Source organism: Ahaetulla prasina, chromosome 4 (assembly GCF_028640845.1).
Source record: "Ahaetulla prasina isolate Xishuangbanna chromosome 4, ASM2864084v1, whole genome shotgun sequence".
Classification (NCBI taxonomy): Eukaryota; Metazoa; Chordata; class Lepidosauria; order Squamata; family Colubridae; genus Ahaetulla; species Ahaetulla prasina.
Window position 1 is genome coordinate 76,444,287 of NC_080542.1, and position 23,108 is coordinate 76,467,394.

The window sequence follows — 23,108 nt, forward strand, 5'->3', positions numbered from 1 at the left end:
CTCAGTTTCTAACTAATCACCTTGAGGATTTTAGAAGCCTCTATTTAAGGACAAACCAAGGGCAGCTCTAATCCAAGATTAGTCAAGAGCAGCTACAGTATATCACAGAAGTGAGTACACCCGCTCACATTTTATAAATATTTAAGTATATCTTTTCATGTGACAACACTGAAGAAATGACACTTGGCTGCATTGTAAAGTAGTGAGTATACAGCTTGTATAACAGTGTAAATGTGCTGTTCCCTCAAAATAAAGCAACACCATTAATCTCTAAATTGCAGGTAACAAAAGTGAGTATACCCCTAAGCGATAATGTCCAAATGGGGGCCAATTAGCCATTTTCCCTCCGTGGTGTCATGTGACTCATTAGTGGTACAAGGTCTCAGGTGTGAAGGGGAGCAGGTGCGTTAAATTTGGCATTATCACTCTCATACTGGTCACTGGAAGTTCAACATGGCACCTCAGAACTCTCAGAGTATCTGAAAAAATGAATTGTTGCTCTATATAGGCTAGAAGAAGTGTGCCAAGACCCTGAAACTGAGCTGCAACATGGTGGCCAAGATCATACAGCAGTTTAGGTTCTATTCAGAACAGGCTTTGCCATGGTTGACCAAAGAAGTTGAGTGCCCATGCTCAGTATCATATCCAGAGGTTGGCTCTGGGAAGTAGATGTATGAGTGCTGCCAGCACTACTACAGAGGTTGAAGGGGTGGGGGAGTCAGCCTGTCAATGCTCAGACCATACAGTGTATGCTGCATCAAATTGGTCTGCAGGGCTGTCATCCCAGAAGTAAGCCTCTAAAGATGATGCACAAGAAAGCCTGCAAATGGTTTGCTGCAGACAAGCAGACTTAGGAAATGGATTTCTGGAACCATGTCCTGTGGTCTGATGAGACCAAGATAAACTTATTTAGTTCAGATGGTGTCAAGTGCATGCAGCAACCATGTAAGGAGTACAAAGACAAGTGTGTTTTGCCTACAGTCAAGCATGGTGGTGGGAATGTCATGGTTTGGGGCTGCATGAGTGATGCCGGCACTGGGGAGCTACAGTTCATTGAGGGAACCATGAATGCCAACATGTATTGTGACATATTGAAGCAGAGCATGATCCCCTCCCTTCAGAGACTGGGCCACAGGGCAGTATTCCAACATGATAACGACCCCAAACACAACTCCGAAACGACCACTGCCTTGCTAAAGAAGTTGAGGGTAAAGGTGATGGACTGGCCAAGCATGTCTCCAGACCCAAACCCTATTCAGCATCTGTGGGGTATCCTGAAATGGAAGGTGGCGGTGCACAAGGTCTCTAACATCCACCAACTCCATGACATCATCATGGAGGAGTGGAAGAGGACTCCAGTGACAACCTGTGAAGCTCTGATGAACCCAAGAGAGTTAAGGCAGTGCTGGAAAATAGTTGTGGCACACAAAATATTGACACCTTGGGCCCCATTTGGACATTATCACTTAGGGGTATACTCACTTTTGTTGCCACCTGGCTGTATGTTGCGTTATTTTGAGGGGACAGCACATTTACACTGTTTACACTTCTGTGATACATGCTGTATCACTTCTATGAACATGCTGACACTTGCTAAGTCTATAAAGAGAAAAAGGCAAGACAAGACAGAAAAGCAGCAGGCAAGAAAAAGATTGATCCATGTTCTACCACTCTGCTACATTTCTGCCTATTTCTAAAACAGCATTTCCCTTTTCTCGATTTTCTTTTAAGATTCCTGTGATTATTTTATTGTTTGATTTATTTATTGTTTGAATTTATATACCGCCCTTCTCCCGAAGGACTTAGGGCGGTTTACAGCCAAATAAAACAAACATATAAACATATAAAAAGTTAAGAACATTATTAAAAGATTATGATTATGGTGTATTATTAGTTAGCATTACTTTTAATACTTAAGCTTCATGTGAACAACAGTGATTGGTCTCATTCGAGACAATGACGAATCCGCATATAGACGAGAGGTCGAACGACTAGCCTTGTGGTGCAACCAAAACAATCTGGAACTGAACACACTCAAAACCGTAGAAATGGTGGTAGACTTTAGGAGAAACCCTTCCATACTTCCACCTCTCACAATACTTGACAACACAGTATCAACAGTAGAAACCTTCAAATTTCTAGGTTCTATCATATCGCAAGATCTCAAATGGACAGCTAATATCAAAAACATCATTAAAAAAGGACAACGAATGTTCTTTCTGCGCCAACTCAGTAAGCTCAAACTGCCCAAGGAGCTGCTGATCCAATTCTACAGAGGAATTATTGAGTCTGTCATTTGCACCTCTATAACTGTCTGGTTCGGTTCTGCAACCCAACAAGAAAAACACAGACTTCAGAGGATAACTAGAACTGCAGAAAAAATAATTGCTACCAACCTGCCTTCCATTGAGGACCTGTATACTGCACGAATCAAGAAGAGGGCCGTGAAAATATTTGCAGATCACTCGCATCCTGGACATAAACTGTTTCAACTCCTACCCTCAAAAGCAGCTATAGAGCACTCCACACCAGAACAACTAGACACAAGAACAGTTTTTTCCCGAAGGCCATCACTCTGCTAAAGAAATAATTCCATCAACACTGTCAGACTATTTACTGAATCTGCACTACTATTAATCGTTTCATAGTTCCCATCACCAATCTCTTTCCACTTATGACTGTATGACTATAACTTGTTGCTGGCAATCCTTATGATTTATATTGATATATTGACCATCAATTGTGTTGTAAATGTTGTACCTTGATGAACGTATCTTTTCTTTTATGTACACTGAGAGCATATGCACCAAGACAAATTCCTTGTGTGTCCAATCACACTTGGCCAATAAAATTCTATTCTATTCTATTCTATTCTATTCTATTCTATTCTATTCTATTCTATTCTATTCTATTCTATTCTATTCTATTCTATTCTATGTTTCAGATGTCATTCTAACTTTAAGCTGCACTGAAATCAAGCAATACTTCAAGAATTTAAACATTTAAAGGCAACCTAGTCATCTAAACAATTCTGAAATAGAAATAGAAAATAATTTGCATTTTTTTTTAAAAAAAGTACCATTAGCCAAGCAATGGTATTGTGTCTCTCTCTCTCTCTCCCATTCTTTCGCATGTACACACACACACCATAGTCGATGTAATCCTGGAAATCCTGGAAACTAATAAAGACAACTCAGACAGAGATTAGTTGACTGGTGGGATTAGAGAATGGTGTGAAGATTAAGGATAAGACTCGGCAGTCGAGCAAAACACATCTAGATGCACCAAGCTGGGTTGACTATAGGAAAGCTGTGATTCAATACTGCATACATGAATGTGTAGATGCCTGGTGCTATACAAAGTCAACAGGTTATTAAGGACCTTCCTCAAGAACTCGATGGGACTGTGGAAGACAATACTGGGACATTGGTAGCCATGGAGTTCAGCATACCACAGTGATGTATTATTCTTGCTGCTACTCTGCATAGACTTGAACCACATCAGTCAGATAATCAGAAAGACTGGATATGGATATAAATTCAAGAGTGGAGCTATCATCACCCACTTCCTCTACATGAATGACATCTAATTTTATGCTAAGAATGAACAAGATATCAATTTGCTGATCTATCTGCCACGGATCTATCTTGAGGGCATTTGGATGTCATTCAGACAGGAAAAATGTAAAGATACTAGCCAAGAGAGGGAAGATAGTTAAGATTAATGGGATGGAACTTCCAATGGGCTACTTAGCAAACATACTTAGCAGCTACAGGTATCTTGATATCCCAGTCATATGGAAACCATGAGAAAGAGACAGGAAAGACAGTAACATCCACCAAACCACCAAATAAAAAGACAGGTTTTGAAGTACCAACTGTCAGCCTCTGCCTATGATGCTTGCTTGCTATCGGCTGCCATTGTAACAGAAAGGGGGAGGCTTTGCTGGTATATTGGTGGGTGGGGGAAGCAAGCTGGTGGATATGTCTTGAGAAAAGGGAAAAGGCTTTAAGCAGCTGTGACAGGAACTGACAGCTGTCAAGGTCAACCGTTCAGGCATGCCAGAGAGATGGGACCCATCTGAAGAAGAGACCTACATAACACCTTGGGGAGATGTGGATTGGACACTGAACCAGGTTCCTTGTTGGGAGGGATTTGGGACTGCTTTTAAAAGCTTTCAATTTTTTTGCGCCTATTGCCTCAGACCTTGCTTTTCTTTCATTGCATTCAGTTCATACTCAAGGTATCAATGCAAAGAGGTCTGTAAGGGGTGTACATAAGTACACCAGTGTGCCTACCGTACCTGTCCTAATGTTCCCTTTTTCATGTATTCAACTCATGTTTATACTTATATATTTTATCTAATAAATGCTTGACGAAATAAATATACAAATAAATAAATAATCCACGTGGCCCTCCCTCCCCTTACATTCCCCATAAGGTGAGAAAATCTCAAGACGGCTAAGCACCAGGATAAAGGTTATAAAACGAAAGGTTGTGAGGGGGTGAGGAAGAAAGCAATAAACTAAGTAATACATCCATAGTCCCTGACTTCCCCAGAAGAATGGCAGAATCATGATAAGGATCTGACGTGCTGCCCTCCTTAGAAAAAAGGAAAATTGACCTGTAAAGAGAGAAGGAAAGTGATTGTGGTATGTTAACATCGTTTGTTGGGGTATGGGAGATGGAATTTCCTTAGAGGTATAGGGGCTTTAACTTGTTTCTTGGCTACCCATTCATTTTGGGACTGTGGGAAATGCTTCCAAGCAACCAGGTATTGAGTGGAGCCATGGTGAGTGATTAAAGGATTTCTTTAATCTCAAAGTATTGTTCTCCCTCCATCATAATGGGTATAGGAGGTGTGGATGTAGGTGGTCTGAGAGAAGAGATGACTTCTGATTTGAGTAGGCTGCAGTGAAACACTGGGTGGACTTGTCTAAGTGTTTTGGGAAGAAGTAGTTCTACAGTCATCAGATGATAATCCTGGTAATGGGGAATGGCCCTATAAATTTTGGTCCCAGTTTCTTTGAGGGTTGCAGTGACTGTAAGAATTTAGTAGATAAGTAAACCCTATCCCCCATGTGGAATAATTTTGGTTCCATTCTTTTCTTGTCAGCTTGATCCTTGAATGTGGCTCTGGCTTCTTTCAGGGCTAGTCTGACAATTGGCCATGTAGTTTGTAGGTTTTTCATCCACTCCTTAAGGGAGGGGATGTTAGGTTCCTCTGTGGTAATGCCTGAATTCTTGGCCTGTTGCTACCCGAAATGGGGTGAAACCTGTGCTGGAGTGCACAGTGCAGTTGTTGTATGCTGCTTCAGTAAAAGGTAAGAGATCAGTCCAATCATCCTGATGGTGATTAATAAAACATCTTAAGTACTATTCTAGAATGCCAATGGCTTGTTCAACACCCCCCACATTTGTCTGAAGGTGGTGGGAGGAGTTTAAGCCTTGGGCAGTTCCTAGCAAGCTTAGGAACAGCTTCCAAAATTTTAAAGTAAATTGAACCCCCTGATCTGAAATAATTCTCTGAGGGGTTCCATGAAGGCGATAAATATGGATCAGGAACATTTTCGCCAGTACCTTGGCTGTTGGGATTTTTTTGGCAGGGCCTGCTTGAAGAACAGGTTTTTACTACCTAAGTGACATATTTCCTGCCCTTTCTGGCAGTTTGACAATGAAATCCATGGAGATCTCTCTCCAGGTTGCTGAAGGTTCAGCAACAGTTTGTAAGAGACGGGTATTTCCCTCGTCTTCTTTTTGCTGCTGCGCAGACAGGCCAAATAGCACGTAGCTTTCTATGTCTTTCTTGAGGGATGGCTACACCTTTGATGAGGTGTAGGGTCTTTACGAATCCAAAGTACCGAGCCAGTTTGGAGTCATGACATGTTGTCATAAGGTGTAGTCTTTGACTGGCCAGGACATATAGTTTTCCTCCTATGCAAGCTAAGTCAAGTTTAAGCAGGCAGGTATTTTTGTGCTTTTGAAACCATTCATCTTTGATTAGGGCTTGCTTAAAAGCCTGGGTGGTGGCATTGTCTGTAGGCAACTCTTGTTTGAATTGTGCCCTGGTGATTACTTTGGCTGCTTGTTGGGGAGTTTGGAGCAAAGGTTGATTATGTTGGCTTTTGTGCTATTGTATTGCTGTTTTCTGGATAGCACATGCGCCAAAAGGTTTTTTCCCCCGGGAAATATTTGAGGGTAAAATCAAATTGAAGTATTGGGCCCAGCGTATCTGCTTGGGGGAGAGCTTCTATGGAGTTTTAAGGGCCTCCAGGTTTTTATGATCAAAGGGGATTTTCAAAGGGGATTTTATTTACCCGTAGGAAGTGTCTCCAAGTCAGGAGAGCCCAGCGCATCGCATATGTTTCCTTTTCCCAAATGGTCCACTTCTGTTCAGTTTCAGTTAATTTTTTGGAAGTATAAGCACATGGTTGTAGCTGGTCTTGCTCATTTTTTTGAAGCAAGATGGCTCTTACCGCTACGTCACTGGCATCTACTTGTATGACAAACGGCTTTTCTGGGTTTGGTGTTTTAAGACTGGTTCTGCAGAGAACAGTCATTTGAGTATTTCGAATCCTGCTTGGCATTTCATTGTCCAGTTTAACAGTTGTTTTGGTTTTGGATTGTCCTACTCCTTGGTTTTTAATAGGTTGAAATCTTATGGTCCTTTGCTTCCAGTTTACTTTGAGGTTCCATCTCCTAAGCCCTCGAACTAATGGCCAGTCCATTCCGGGTGCCACTATAAACATGAGCATTTTGTCATGGTCCCCCAGATTTATTTATAGGGATTCTGTAGCAAAAATGGCTGGCTCCCCCCCCCCACTTCTGATCAATCTAACTGGCAGAATGCAATGGGTTTTTTTAGCTTCCTTAGGTGAATCCCCAGCTTTTCCACCAAAGTTGGACTGATTAAGCATCAGTGCACCCCGAGTCCAATAATGCCTAAAGTTTTACTTTTTGTATCTCGACTAGGAATGAAGAGCAGGGTGAGTGCCTCAATTGTGTCATCTTCCGGGTCACTTTCGGTCACTGGGCCATCTTCCGGGTCACTTTCGGATTGACTTGGATCTTCAAGTTGGGGTGCCGGGATTGGGGGGGGGGGCAAAACTCTATGGCCTTTCTGCTTCTTAAAGTGGTTTCTTTCCTTTGGGGGTTTGATTTTGCAGACTTTTCTCCTGACAAGCGCTTGGGTTTTCTGGCAGGAGTTTTCGAACAACACTCCACTGCACAATGCCCCTCCTTTCCACACTTGAAGCAAGCACATGGCTTCAGTGTCAGGATAGTTTGTGCCTTGAAGGGTTCCTGCTTCCCCTGGGGTAGGGATCTTCTCCAGGCTTTTCCTGCTCGGTATGTTCATGTTGGTCATATTGATCTCTACCTCTTTTGCTATGAGGTAGCACTCGTGCAGACAGTTAGGGGCACCCCAGGCCAGGCAGGCAGTATAGAGGTCATCATTCAACCCATCTTTAAACCAGCTCACCAGGATGTCTTCCCGCCAATCCACACTGCAGGCGAGGTCATGGAATTCCTCAGCGTATTCTGCTACTGGCCAGCATCCTTGCTTCGCGATCTGATGTGATCAACGGCCTTTGCGGTCAGCAAGGGGGTCTTCAAAATGATGATGTAGGGCCATCATGAACCGATCAAAATTCTGCAGCTCAGGGGCATCAGCGTTATGAAGGATCACCATCCACCAGGCAGCTGCCCTTCCAGGTTTACAGTGACAACTCGGACTTGAGATCCCTGGGTCTGGAAGTTCCACCTGTATTCCTGCCTGTAGGTGAGAACTTGTGCCAGGAAAAACACCAGCTGTTGATGATCTCTGTCGTACTTTACCCCAAGGGGGGGGGTTCTCTGCAGTTGGGCTCTGGGCTGGTCGGGGATGTTTGCCAGTGGTTGTGATGCATGGGGCGGGTTTGCTGAGACAGCAAAGTTTGGTCGCCTGTGGCCGGGTCGGAGTGGTGGCTCTGGCTTCATTAGCAGCTCTTGCCAGTTCAGCCAGTTGTCAGTTCAGCCCCTCTGTTGATGGTCCGGTTCGCCTCAGATGTTCAGATTCTCCAAGGTTTCCATCACAAGTTGAGTGATGTGCCTTTTTAGTCAATCCTCCCTCAGTGGTTCCTCGGCTAGCTCTTCCTGGTCAGACAGGGCTTGCAGCTGCAGCTTCTATCCAGGTTTCCGGCTATCGCAGGTGTGGGTGACTCCTCTGGTTCTTCCATCCCAGCTGTCCTTCCCCACTGATCAACTACCGGGACTTGGTGGAGGCTTCCAGGACAGCCTCAATATCTTTGATGGGGCATAGGGAGCTGGTGTCTGGCTGGGTGGTGATGGAAGTCTTTCCCCAGCATTCTGTTTCCCCCTGCTCGCTGCTTTGTTTAGACATAGCTTATAGGGTCCCCTCGGTAGAGCCAAGATTTTTCTCTCTGGGTTGACCATGTTTGCAGAGTCTGCTTTATGTAAGATCCAGCCTCTCCTCCTCGTTCAAGAAAGTAAAAACATTTGAAAATTTAGCATTTCACAAGGAACTTTTTATTGAACAGGAATGATAGCAAGACAAAAGGAAAGCAGACTCTGAGTTTTGCTCAGGCAATACAGTTAGGATAAAGAAATTAGAAACCCCTTCCTTCAGTCCGATGTAGATTCAGCCAACCTGCAAGTGTGGAGATGTTATTGTAATAGCTGTCCTGAAAATGGGATAAGTGAGCATTCTCGGGGTCATCTTCTGCTGGCTTTCAAAGTGATACAACTCCTCAAACATCTGCCAACTTTTGAAGTGATACAATCCACATGGCCCTCCTTCGCCTTACATTCCCCAAAAGGTGAGAAAATCTTGTTTACTGGTTAGGTGCCAGGATAAAGGTTATAAAATGAAAGGTTACAGGTTGTGAAGGGGTGAGGAAGAAAGCAATAAACAAAGTAATACATCCATGGTCCCACCACTTCCCCAGAAGAATGGCAGCATCACGATAGGGTAATTTTATTTTTTATATCCTCAGAAGCATTTCATATTCCTTCTTTAATAAAAAAAAAATTCTATAATGGGTTTTCTATAAACTCAAATTACCATAGGCTGAACACTATCCTTACTAAATCAAATCTGTGAGGGATAACAGGCTGAATTACATTATAAACAGCGCTGAATTAAACCCTTTTTTGACCAAATTTTCATGAATTAAACTGGTTGTTTCAATAATTTTTTTGAAATGGTTATCCAAAGACGATTCAAGTAATTGAGCTGCAGCATACGCAGCCATGCCTCTGCCTGGCAACTAGGAAACATTGCCTATTGGCTGAGACGCTGGGGTTTTAGCCAGCGGGAGAATTGAGCAGCTGCCATTGACTGATAGTTTGACAGCCGGTTATATAAATAGTGGCTGTGACAGGAAGGTTCTGTTCTTCTTTAATTATCACTTCCTTGCTTGCCAGAAATTGGTAATTGCCTGTTAGCCTTCTAAATAAAAAGTTGTTGTTACCTTCAAGCCTCCATCCCTTTGTTAATTCCTCAAATTAAGCACTGGCGATGAAGGATGGGATACAATTTATGAGGAGACAGTAAAGCGTTGATCACAGCAGTGGAATATATTCACACTCTACTCTGTGCCATATCAATCCACATCGAGCAATGGCTAACAAGGTAACTTTTGCTCCATACGAGCTGGCCTACAAGATGTGGGATGCGTACATAGAGCAGTTTGACTGTTTCCTTCACGCCAACGATTACACTGAACTCTCAGGCAATAGGAATCATGCCCATTTCTTGAATGCCTGTGGCCCGCAGATCTTTGCAACAGCCAGAACTTTGTTGGCACCACAACCAGTTTCTGCTGTGCCTTGGGCCACTTTGATGGGCAAGCTGAAGGCTCATTATGCGCTGGCTCCTTCGCGCATTTCCAGGCGATTCTCATTTCAGCAGAGTGTCCAGATGGAAGGAGAGTCCATCAATTCATATATGGCTTCTCTCCAGACCGCCGCAAGTAACTGTGAGTTCCCTAACCTAGATGACGCCCTCCTTGAGCAGTTGGTGTGTGGCGTGCGGAGCTTGAGATTGCAGTGTCACCTCTTATCTAGAACTGATATAAGCCTCCAGTCTGCTATGGATGAGGCATATGCTTTCGAGATGTCAGAGAAGACAATGGCAGAAATGCACAGGGCTCTGGCCACGCTTGTGGCAATCCACTCTGCTGCCATGCACCACGATGATATCCTTTCTGACGACTACGAGGGCGAGGAAGATGACGTGAGCCGCCTCAAATCAGCCCCACGAGTTAGGCAACTGGCAAAGAGGAGCCTACAGCTTGCACATTGCCTGGGTTGCAGAGAGAACCACCCTCGCTCGATGTGCTGTTTCAAGGCTGCAGTCTGCCAACGATGCGGCAAATGGGGGCACCTGGCCAGAGTCTGTCATTCCACCCCACTGGACAACACTCCATTGGGTCCTCATCCGGCCAGATTGTTCCAGAGAGGTCCTCCTGTGTCCCGAACCAATTGTTTCACTGTAACTGAGAGGACAACAACCCTGCGGTGTCAGTCAGCCAGGCTTCGTCTGGCTCCAACAAAAAAATATTCCTCACTGTCAAAATTGAGGTGGTTCCCTGTCGCATGGAGGTAGAAACAGGCTCCTCTAAATCTATTATTGCCTGGAACACCTTACAGAAAATAGCCCCAAACTTCAATAGGAGTCAATTGCACGCCTGTAACACCAGGCTTAAAGATTATCAGGGGAACAATATTCCCATTCTGGGGGGGTGCAACCTCAGGGTGGCTAAAGGGGTTTTCTCAGATCGCTTCCCACTGCTTGTAGTTAAAGGGAACCTTCCCAGCCTATTGGGTTTAGATTGGTTCTCAGTTTTGGGCCTTAACGTCACAGGTATTCATTCCACCACCACAGATGGGTTTGAGGCCCTGCTTGTTGAGTTTGCTGAGGTATTTGATAATTCCCTGGGTCACTATAAGGGCAACCCTATCTCTCTGAACCTTGATCCCCAGGTGTCCCCAATCAGGCTTAAGCCTAGAAGGGTGCTTTTTGCCCTACGTCCTAAGGTGGACAAGGAACTGGATAAGTTAGAGGAGTCGAGGGTACAAAGGGTGAGGAGTGACTATGGATTATGACTTAGGTTGTATTTTAATTTATGATTGTTAATTTTATACCCTGTACTTTGTTCTGGGAAGTCTCAGGGGGAGGGTGGGGGAAGTAGGGGAAGGGAGGGGGGTGGAAGATGAAGGATTATTAATGTACAGGAATGATTGAAGACATGTAATTAAAAAATAGAAATAATTTGAAATGAATTTGGGGCTGCTCAGCTGCCATTTCAGAAGGGAATGGAAAGGGAGAGAGAAGTAGAGAGACCGAAGGAAGAAAGTAGGTAGGAAAAGAGAGAGGTAGAAGAGGGGGAAAGGAGAGGAAGAAGAAAGGGGAAAGAGAGGGTTAGAAAGAGTGGAAGAAGAGAGGAGTGGGGAAGGAGGAGAGGAACTAGAAAAGTGAAGGAGAGGAAGGATGGAGAAAGTAGAAGAAGGTAGAGAAGAAAGAGGAAAGGTTGGGTTAAAGAAGGAAGTGGTAGCTGAGCAGGCCCAAATAAGTAACAAATGAAAGTTAATGATTAATTTTGAATAAGAGACTGTACACTGAATGTTGTTGGAAAATGGAAATAAAACTTTTTTAAAAAAGGAACTGGATAAGTTGATCGTGCAAGGGGTACTTGAGCCCACTGATCACTCTAAGTGGGAGATGCCCATCGTCATTCCCATCAAACCGGATGGTTCAGTGATGTTCAAATATACATTGAACCGTGCATTGAAGGCACATCCTTATCCAGTTCCTGTGGTCTAGCACCTCCTCCATTCTTTGGGCCAAGGGTCTATCTTCGCCAAGCTGGATATGGCGCAAGCGTATCAGCAGCTTCCTATGGACGATGCCACGGCTGCTCCCCAGACAATAGTCATGCACAGGGGTGCTTTCAGATGCCACTGCCTCCAGTTTGGAATCAGTGTGGCCCGGGGTTGTTTCAGAGCCACATGGAGCAGCTATTGCAGGGCATACCGGGAGTTGTCCCATACTTTGATGATGTTTTGCTCTCTGCCACCAGCCAAGCCGCCCTCATTAGCTGCCTAAGACAAATTCTCACTTGGTTTCAGCAAACGGGCCTTAAGCTTAAATGGTCAAAATGCAAATTTGGGGTGCCTAAGGTCGAGTTCCTGGGGTTTTTGGTTGATGCTAACGGTCTGCACCCAACCCTGTCGAAGGTGGAGGCCATAAAAAATGCCCCTCCTCCAATGTGCAGGGCTGACTTGCAGGCTTTCTTGGGGCTCCTTAACTTTTATAGTGTATTCCTGCCCCATAAGGGCTGAGCCTCCTCATAGATTGTTAGATGGTAAGACTGCTTGGTCATGGGGCAAGGCCCAAGCCTCTGCTTTCGCTGTTGTCAAGGCTCCTCACCTCTGATGCTGTGCTGGTCCAATACAGCAACAGCGTCCCCCTTACTCTTGCTTGTGATGCCTCGCCAAATGGTGTTGGGGCTGCCTGAGCCACCTGCTGCCAAATGGAACCGAGGCCCCAATTGCCTATTTTTCGCGGACTCTGTCCTCGACGGAGCGAAATTATAGTCAATTGGACAAGGAGGCTCTGGCCATTGTAGCTGCCATTAAAGGGTTTCATGACTACATTTATGGCCATTTTTTTCAATTGATCACTGATCATAAGCCTCTTTTAAGGTTGTTAGCTAGTGACAGACCCCTCAGATAATGTCCCCTCACCTTTCTAGGTGGTCTGTGTTCTTGGCGGTGTGCAATTATGAGCTCATCTATCGCCCAGGCAAGGAGCTCTTCAACGCGGATGGCCTCAGCCGTTATCCTCTTCCTGTGGGTGTTGAGGATCCTACCCTGGCCTCGTCCATTTTTTGGGTTCCTGCCCTGGTGACGACCGCTGACATTGCCTATCAGTCCAAACGTGACCCTACTCTCGCACAAGTTCTAGATTGGGTGCGAAGGGGGTGGCCTCAGGGACATCTGCCTGGGGAGTTCTTACCCTACAAAATTAGACAACATGACGACGACGAGGGGAGCCCTTAAGCGTTAAGAAAAGGAGCAACAAACTCAAAGTAAAATTCAGGATTCTGCTACAGAAGCGGTGGGAGGAGCACGGCCGAAGATACGGGAGGACAATCTTCAGTTGATTGCTCAAAAGCTTCAGCAGCCCAGTAATGGCAAATAAAATCTTGACTTGGAATGTCAATGGTTTGAATTCAGCTCAGAAGAGAAGAAAAATATTTCATTATTTGAAACAATTTAAAAATGATGTTATTTGCTTACAAGAAACGCATATTAAACTATCAGATCAAAAGTACTTAATAAACTCAAAGTTAGGTAAACATTTTGTTGCTTCAGCTTTGGAGAAAAAACATGGCATAGTGGTTTATTTGAGAAAAGATATACCAGCCAAATTAATAGAGGCAGATATTCACGGAAGATATATTGCTATTGAACTTACAATAGAAACAAAAAGGACTCTCTTGTTTGGTATATATGCACCCAATCAGCAACAAGAAAAATTTTATAGAATGTTATATGATAAGTTGATTCTATGGGGACTTCCGGTGGCTCCACCTCTTCGCTGAGCCCCTAATTAAAGGGGCTCCGCACTGAACATCGTAAAAGCCAGGAAAAGCCGGCTTTAATCTTTTTCCCTGGATGAAAGGGGAAAGATAAGAGCAGCAGGGAAATGTTGGTAGACCTCCCCAGAGGCTTTGTTTTAATTAAGCAGAGCCCCGAAGGGTCGACGGGTCCCATAAATATTCCTGCCATACTCCGACTTCAGTGCGTGCCTGCAAAAGCAGGAAAAGAAGAAAGTGTCCATCTCTGCTAATTGTCTTATCTTTATGGATCTCTTTAAGCAGACGGAATGAGTGCCAGCGGACAATTATTGGATTGCAAGTATTTTTGATTTCCTGACTTCTACCTTTTAAAAAAGAGAAATTTTTTTCCCTTTGTTTTAATTGACTCTTAAAGATGGCGCCTGAACGGGAGTGAAAGTGACGAATGGAATTTCAAACAGTCTGTGCAACTAAGAAGATAAGAAATGTTATGTGTGGATTTTAATGAAGTGAACTGAGCTCTCCTATACTTAAAGGGGAAAAGAGAAGTTTCTAGACTTATATTTTGTGAATTTTAAAAACTGAAATGGCTACTAAACCACCTAAGACTGGGGCAGAAGGGTTCTGAACCAGCTTTAGAAGATCTGATTAAAGAGCAAGGAAAGTGTCTGAAGAAAGGTTTAAGGAGATTATGGATAATAATGAGAAAATAAGAGAAGAAATAAAAGAGAATAATAAAAAATAAGAGAAGATATCTTGATGGCTTTTCAAGGTTTGGCAAAAGACTGGAGGTGGTGGAGGAGGAGGTGCAAGAAATTGTTCAGTCAAATCAACAAATAGAAAATAGAATGGGGAATGCAAATCAAATTGGATAAAATGAAGATCAAGTGGTGGTGATGCAGTATAGAATGATGGAAGGAGCTCTGAGAATTAGGGGTTTGAATGAGGAGAAAGGGGAAGATTTAAAAAATTTTTTTATCAGAAGCTCTGGCTGAATTTATTGAACTTGATCCACAAGAGGTTGCTTATCAAATTGACAAAATTTATAGAGTTAATTCTTGGATTGCTAGGCAAAAGAAACTTCCTAGAGACATTGTGGTTTATTTTTTGAAAAGAACAGTGAGGAATCAAATTTTGCAAGTTGCTTTTCAGAAAAACTTGAAAATAGGGGAACAGGAGTTGAAGGTTTTGAAAGAGATTCCTCCCAAGATGTTAAGGGATAGAAAGGACTTTACATTTTTCACACAAGAACTTAAGAAATACCAGATTCAATTTAGATGGGAGGTTCCAGTTGGCTTGACAGTGTATTATCAAGGAAGGAGATATCGTATTGACACAGTGCTTAAGGCCAAAGATTTTCTTTCTACAGTGCTGAAATTTGAAATAGAAATAATAGAAAAAAGAATTCAAGAGACTCAAATGGGTGTGGAAGCTGAGGTGATTCCAGTGATGTTACCATCAGAGGAACAACCACAAGAACAAAGACTGACGAGGGGAGCCCTTAAGCGTAAAGAAAAGGAGCAACAAACTCAAAGTAAAGTTCAGGATTCTGCTACAGAAGCGGTGGGAGGAGCACGGCCGAAGATACGGGAGGACGATCTTCAGTTGATTGCTCAAAAGCTTCAGCAGCCCAGTAATGGCAAATAAAATCTTGACTTGGAATGTCAATGGTTTGAACTCAGCTCAGAAGAGAAGAAAAATATTTCATTATTTGAAACAATTTAAAAATGATGTTATTTGCTTACAAGAAACGCATATTAAATTATCAGATCAAAAGTACCTAATAAACTCAAAGTTAGGTAAACATTTTGTTGCTTCAGCTTTGGAGAAAAAACATGGCATAGTGGTTTATTTGAGAAAAGATATACCAGCCAAGTTAATAGAGGCAGATATTCACGGAAGATATATTGCTATTGAACTTACAATAGAAACAAAAAGGACTCTCTTGCTTGGTATATATGCACCCAATCAGCAACAAGAAAAATTTTATAGAATGTTATATGATAAGTTGATTCTATGGGATTATAAATCGTGCATTATATTGGGAGATTGGAATGGAGTAATAGATACACGAAAGGACAAGAGAATTTCTTCCAAGAAGATACCTGCACATGCAAAGCTGCCTAAATCCTTTTTTGATATGATAGAAGATTTTGAGTTAAGAGATGTATGGAGACTGCGAGTTTGGAGGAAAGAGACTATACTTTTTTCTCTGATAGGCATCAATCCTTCTCACGTATTGATTTTATTTTAATTTCTAATGATTTGCTTTTTAGGGTTAAGAAAACTAAGATATTTCCAAGATGTTTGTCTGATCATAGTCCTGTTTGGATGGAATTGCAATATGGAAAAGAGGGTAGAAGAACTTGGAGATTAAATGAAAATTTGTTTAGATATCAGGATAATGTAAATCAATGTAAAAAGCAGATGAAAGAATTTTTTGATTATAATTTGAATAATGAAACATCGATAGAAATGGTTTGGGACTCCAGTAAGGCTTTTATGAGAGGTGTATTAATATATCTTAATAATAGACAGAGAAATAAGCAACAAAGACAGCGTAGGTATTTAGAAGAGGAAATTTATAAGAAACAACAATTATTAATACATAATCCACATGATCAAAAACTTAAAGATGCAATAAAGTTATTACAGAATCAATTTAATATGATAATGGCTGATCAGGTGGCAACAAATATACAATATGCCAAACATAATACTTTTTGTAATGCAAATAGACCTGGTAGGTGGTTAGCATACACTTTAAGGAAAAGACAAAAACAACGTACTATAGAAAAAATAGAATATAAAGGCAAAGAGAGATATCAACAGGATAAAATTAAAAAAGCTTTTTTAGAATATTATACAAATTTATATCTTAAAGATAATATATTGAATAGGGATATTGATAATTATTTGAAGGAATATAAGGTTAAAAATATAACTTTAGAACAAATGGATGAACTGAATCGGCCTATAACCTCGGAAGAAATTATTTTGGTAATTAAACAGTTAAAAATGGGGAAAACTCCTGGTACGGATGGGCTCACAGTTAGTTATTATAGGAATTTACAGGATGAGATGTTAGGTCCACTTAAGAAATTATTTAATCAGATACAGCTAGGAGGGGGAATTCCCCCCTCATGGAGAACCTCTTTTATTTCATTGATACCAAAAGAGGAACAGGATTGCTCTAAACCTGGGAATTATAGGCCAATCTCACTTTTAAATAATGATTATAAGATTTTTGTTAAAATAATAGCTAATAGATTAATGTTGATTCTGCAGCGAAGAATTCATAATGACCAATCTGGATTTATAAAAGGGAGACAGATGAGGAATAATGTTAGGCAGATTGTTAATTTACTGGAGTACTTAGAAAAGAAAAATTTTATTCCAGCAGCATTTATTTTTCTCGATGCAGAGAAAGCTTTTGATCGATTGCATTGGGATTTTTTATTTAAATTAATAGAAAAGATGCAATTTGGAGATGGTTTTTTAAGAATAATTAGGGCAATTTATGGAGAGCAAACAGCACAGATTATAATCAATGGTAGCTTAACAGAACCTTTTAAGATTGCGAAAGGAACAAGACAGGGATGTCCTTTATCACCATTATTGTTTATTTTAACTCTAGAACCATTATTGGATAAAATACGAGAAGTAAAGGAGATAGAGGGAATTAGAGTTAGACAATATGAATATAAGTTAAGAGCTTTTGCAGATGATTTGGTGATTACTTTAACAAACCCTATAAATTCTAGTAAATCTTTGTTGGAAATAATTGATCAATATGGGAATGTCTCAGGGTTTAAGGTAAATCAGAAAAAGACAAAAGTGATAATAAAAAATATGGCCAGACAACAGAAAGAAAAACTAGAGGAAGTAACAGGATTTGAAATTGTAACGAAGGTTAAGTACTTAGGGGTTTATATTACGTCATCAAATGTGAAATTGTATAAGAATAACTATGAGGTTTTATGGCAAAAAGTTCAGAAGGAGTTGATTGCTTGGAAAAAATTGCAATTATCTTTGTTGGGGAGAATTGCTGCTATTAAAATGAATGTTTTACCTAGATTTTTATTCCTCTTTCAGATGATACCAATAATTAAGAAAGATAAGAATCTTGAGGAATGGCAGAAGGGAATTAACAAATTTATATGGGAAGGTAAAAAAGCTAGGGTTAAAATGAAAATAATTCAAGATTCTCGGGAAAGGGGAGGTTTAAAGATGCCTAATTTTAAATTATATTATGAAGCAGCTGCTCTCTCTGCAATAAGTGATTGGTTTAATTTAACAGAGGACAGAATTTTGAATATAGAAGGTTATGATTTGCTATATGGATGGCATGCATATTTAATTTATGACAAAAAAGTGGATAAGGCCTTTAAAAATCACGTGTTAAGAAATGCCCTTCTGCGTGTTTGGAAAAAATACTCTTATAAATTAAATTATAAGGTTCCTATATGGGCAAGTCCTAGACATACAATAGAAAATATAAACATAGAACAGAATCAGGAAATGATTACATATAAAGATCTTTTGTATACTGAAAGAGGTAATTTGCAGTTAAAATCTCTGCAAGTATTAAGAGAGGAAGGGAAAAATTATACTTGGTTTCAATATGAGCAACTACGTGCTAGATGGAAGGGAGATCAGAAAATTGGTATAGAGCAGAACGAGGGAAATTTGGTAAAGCAAATTAGAAATCAGTCTCAGGAGCATATAAAGAGATTGTATAATGTGTTACTTGAAATAGATTCTGAAAGGGACTTGGTAAAGGACTGTATGATAAAGTGGGCACAAAATTTTCAGGAGCCAATACTATTGGAAACGTGGGAAAAAATTTGGGTTAGAAATGTTAAATTCACGCAGGCACAGAATCTGAGGAAAATTTTTATAAAATGTTTTATAGATGGCATCTAGATCCTAAAAAATTATCGTGTATGTATCCAGATATGCAAGCAAAATGTTGGAGATGTAATTGTGATGACGCTACATATTTTCACATTTGGTGGACTTGTAAGGACATAAAGGCCTTTTGGATAAAAATTTGGTGGATTTTACAAAATGTTTTGAAAAGAAGATAAAGTTCCTGCATAATTTTTCTTGTTGGGAATTATTACGGATTGTACAGTAATTGAGACTAAATTGATTTTAAATCTAATAACTGCAGCAAGATTACTAATAGGACAATATTGGAAGAAAAAAGAAGTACCAACAATAGAAGAATGGATATTGAAAGTTGCCAATTTGGCTGAGATGGTGAAGATATCAGCTTTTTTGAAAGACAATACAAGAAGATACTTAAAGGAATGGAAAAATGGATTGACTATATTCAACGTAGATATCAGACTAAGAGTTATCAGACTGTTTTGAATGATTATGATGTATTATTTTGATTGCTTTTGGGGAAGTTAGGAATTGATGATTGTAGGGTATAATTAAGTTGGGATGAAATTTTTAGCATATGTTTGTTTTATTTTTAACTATACCTTGTGCTCGTTCCGGGAAGTTGGGGGGGGAGGGGGGTTGCGAAGGGAGGGGGGAGGAGGGGGGAAAAGGGGAAAAAAAAATTTTTGTAAAACTTTTTGAATAAAAAAAAAAAAAGTTGATTCTATGGGATTATAAATCGTGCATTATATTGGGAGATTGGAATGGAGTAATAGATACACGAAAGGACAAGAGAATTTCTTCCAAGAAGATACCTGCACATGCAAAGCTGCCTAAATCCTTTTTTGATATGATAGAAGATTTCGAGTTAAGAGATGTATGGAGACTGCGGAATTTGGAGGAAAGAGACTATACTTTTTTCTCTGATAGGCATCAATCCTTCTCACGTATTGATTTTATTTTAATTTCTAATGATTTGCTTTTTAGGGTTAAGAAAACTAAGATATTTCCAAGATGTTTGTCTGATCATAGTCCTGTTTGGATGGAATTGCAATATGGAAAAGAGGGTAGAAGAACTTGGAGATTAAATGAAAAATTGTTTAGATATCAGGATAATGTAAATCAATGTAAAAAGCAGATGAAAGAATTTTTTGATTATAATTTGAATAATGAAACATCGATAGAAATGGTTTGGGACGCCAGTAAAGCTTTTATGAGAGGTGTATTAATATATCTTAATAATAGACAGAGAAATAAGCAACAAAGACAGCGTAGGTATCTAGAAGAGGAAATTTATAAGAAACAACAATTATTAATACATAATCCACATGATCAAAAACTTAAAGATGCAATAAAGTTACTACAGAATCAATTTAATATGATAATGGCTGATCAGGTGGCAACAAATATACAATATGCCAAACATAATACTTTTTGTAACGCAAATAGACCTGGTAGGTGGTTAGCATATACCTTAAGGAAAAGACAAAAACAACGTACTATAGAAAAAATAGAATACAAAGGCAAAGAGAGATATCAACAGGATAAAATTAAAAAAGCTTTTTTAGAATATTATACAAATTTATATCTTAAAGATAATATATTGAATAGGGATATTGATATTTATTTGAAGGAATATAAGGTTAAAAATTTAACTTTAGAACAAACGGATGAACTGAATCAGCCTATAACCTCTGAAGAAATTATTTTGGTAATTAAACAATTAAAAATGGGGAAATCTCCTGGTACGGATGGGCTCACAGTTAGTTATTATAGGAATTTACAGGATGAGATGTTAGGTCCACTTAAGGAATTATTTAATCAGATACAACTAGGAGGGGGAATTCCCCCCTAATGGAGAACCTCTTTTATTTCATTGATACCAAAAGAGGAACAGGATTATTCTAAACCTGGGAACTATAGGCCAATCTCACTTTTAAATAATGATTATAAGATTTTTGTTAAAATAATAGCTAATAGATTAATATTGATTCTGCAGCGAAGAATTCATAATGATCAATCTGGATTTATAAAAGAGAGACAGATGAGGAATAATGTTAGGCAGATTGTTAATTTATTGGAGTACTTAGAAAAGAAAAATTTTATTCCAGCAGCATTTATTTTTCTCGATGCAGAGAAAGCTTTTGATCGATTGCATTGGGATTTTTTATTTAAATTAATAGAAAAGATGCAATTTGGAGATGGTTTTTTAAGAATAATTAGGGCAATTTATGGAGAGCAAACAGCACAGATTATAATCAATGGTAGCTTAACAGAACCTTTTAAGATTGCGAAAGGAACAAGACAGGGATGTCTTTATCACCATTATTGTTTATTTTAACTCTATTTTAACGCCTACAGTGTGGGAGACCCCCAGGAGTCCTTGGTCCCGGGTTCATATTGACCTGGCTGGGCCATTCCATGGGCTCAACTTCCTGATAGTGGTTGATGCGTATTCTAACTGGGTGGAGGCAGTTCTTATGGCATCAACCACTTCTGAGGCTGTCATCAGGGCCCTTCGCAAGTTGTTTGCCACCCATGGTTTGCCTGATGTGGTAGTTTCGGATAACAGGCCATAGTTCGCCTCAGCTGTTTTTCAGATGTTCCTGGATGGGTTGGGCATCAGGCATGCCCAGGTCGCACCCTACCACCCTGCCAGCAATGCCGGGCCGAACAATTCAAGTAGCCTCTTGTTTTGGAGGTTCACACACTCTTTTAACCAGGCCAGACAGCATGCATAAAAATACAGTTTTAAATCTGGTAAACCCAAACCCCCTCTTTACTTTTATCTTCCAATAGCTTGTATCTAATTCTTGGTTTTTTCCCTTGCCATATAAATTTAGAAATATCCCTCTGCCTTTAAATGGATTATCATTGCAAGTATTGGTAATGTCTGGAATTAAAAAAGCATCTTTGGTTAGATGTCCTTCTTAATTACAGAAATTCTACCCAATAGTGATAAATGCAGTTTGTCCCATCTTTGTAAGTCCTTTTTAACATCCCTCCAAAGAGGGACATAGTTATTTTGAAGCAATTTTGTATTTGTCAACAAATAAAAAAGTATTTCACTTTTTTTCTCAACTCTAAAACCTGGCTTTTTAGTTAATATATCACTGTCCTGAGATGGCATATTCTTAATCAACATTGTTTTTTTCTGTTTGTTTATTTTAAAATCCGCTAAAGCCCCAAACTCATTTAATTTCCTCATCAAATATTTTATATTATCTTTTGGATCTTGCAAGAATATAAACAGATCATCAGCAAATGGCCTCAACTTCTTTCTTGATACTTATACCTCTTATTTTATCACCTTGCCTAATATCTCTATTCAACATTTCCAACACCAAGATGAACAGCAGAGGGGACAAGGGACATCCTTGTCTCGTACCCTTTTGAATTTGACATGAGTTAGTTAAATCACCACTAATGACAATTTTGGCTTTCTGTGATGTATCACTTTGCTTCCTTGAATAATGTTTTCTCCAAAGTCCATTTTTTCCAGCACTTTAAACATAAATTTAAATTGTCAAAGGCCTTCTCTGCATCTAGAAATATTAAGGCTGCCTGTTTCTCATTATAATATTGTAAATTTTCAATAATATTCAAAACATTCCTCAAATTGTCTCTGAGCTGTCTTTTTGGCAGAAAGCCCAAGATTCATATTTTAGTACAGAAAATTCTTAAAACGAAGATAAAGATGAAACCAGAAACTTTTCTTTTGGGTTTAATGGAAAAAGACTTGGAGAAAAAAATTGGAACTTTGATCTTATACATGTTGATAGTAGGAAGACTATGTTCGCAGAAAAATGAAAGGACATTTCAATTCCCACCGTGGACGATCGCTACAGAAGCTGATGGATTTGGCAGAAATAACTAAATTGACTGTTTTGATTAAAGAAAAGAATATAAGTACTTTTGTTGCCACATGCTTCAGGACTTTGTGCTAGAGGTAGGGAAAAATGAAACATTAATTTTGGGTTTTACTGATAAGATTGATTTGTTTTTATAGAAATTGTTAGTTTATATTATTATGGAAAACATAACAAAACATTAAAAGTTATGTTTTGTTGTTAATGCTTTATTTTACTGCAACAGAGGGAATCGGAAATCAACACTTTTTTTCTTTTCCTCCATCCTTCCTCACTTCTCTTTCCCCTTCTCTCCCCCCCACCATGTCTTCTTATTTGCTTTTGTATTTTGTATTTTATTCCATAATGTAATAGCAACAGCAATAGCATTTAGATTTATATACTGCTTCATAGTGCTTTACAGCCCTCTCTAAGCAGTTTACAGAGGCAGCATATTGCCCCCAACAATTTGGGTCCTCATTTTACCCACCTCAGAAGGATGGAAGGCTGAGTCAGCCTTGAGTCTGGTGAGATTCAATCTGCCAAACTGCTGGCAGCCGATAATCAGCTGAAGTTGCCTACAGTACTGCACTCTAACCACTGCGCCACCACAGCTCTTAATAAAACGTTTAAACAGGGGAAAAAATATTGGGTCTTCCTACATCAGAGGGGCATATTCTCACACTAAGGTGCTCCTAAGAGACCCATAACCTGCAATGACAACATTTTGGATGCGGCTAAGTGGGTTCAAGTGGTCCACATCAAATATGCAACCTCTGAGGTC

General features: G+C 40.0%; 1 protein-coding gene across 15 annotated transcripts in view; it reads right to left on the bottom strand.

Annotated features, from left to right (window-relative positions):
• ITGA9 (integrin subunit alpha 9) overlaps nucleotides 1-23,108 on the bottom strand; it is a 762,385-nt gene that overhangs the window by 167,516 nt on the left and 571,761 nt on the right. For 2 of the 15 annotated variants that reach the window (XM_058183150.1, XM_058183145.1), the window contains one exon: nucleotides 19,753-22,419. The exons of the other annotated variants lie outside the window; for them this stretch is intronic. In XM_058183150.1, coding sequence (XP_058039133.1) covers nucleotides 22,267-22,419 — 153 coding nt within the window. In that variant the 3' untranslated portion in view covers nucleotides 19,753-22,266. Of the gene's footprint in view, nucleotides 1-19,752; nucleotides 22,420-23,108 lie in introns of those variants that run through there. 15 annotated transcript variants of the gene reach the window in all.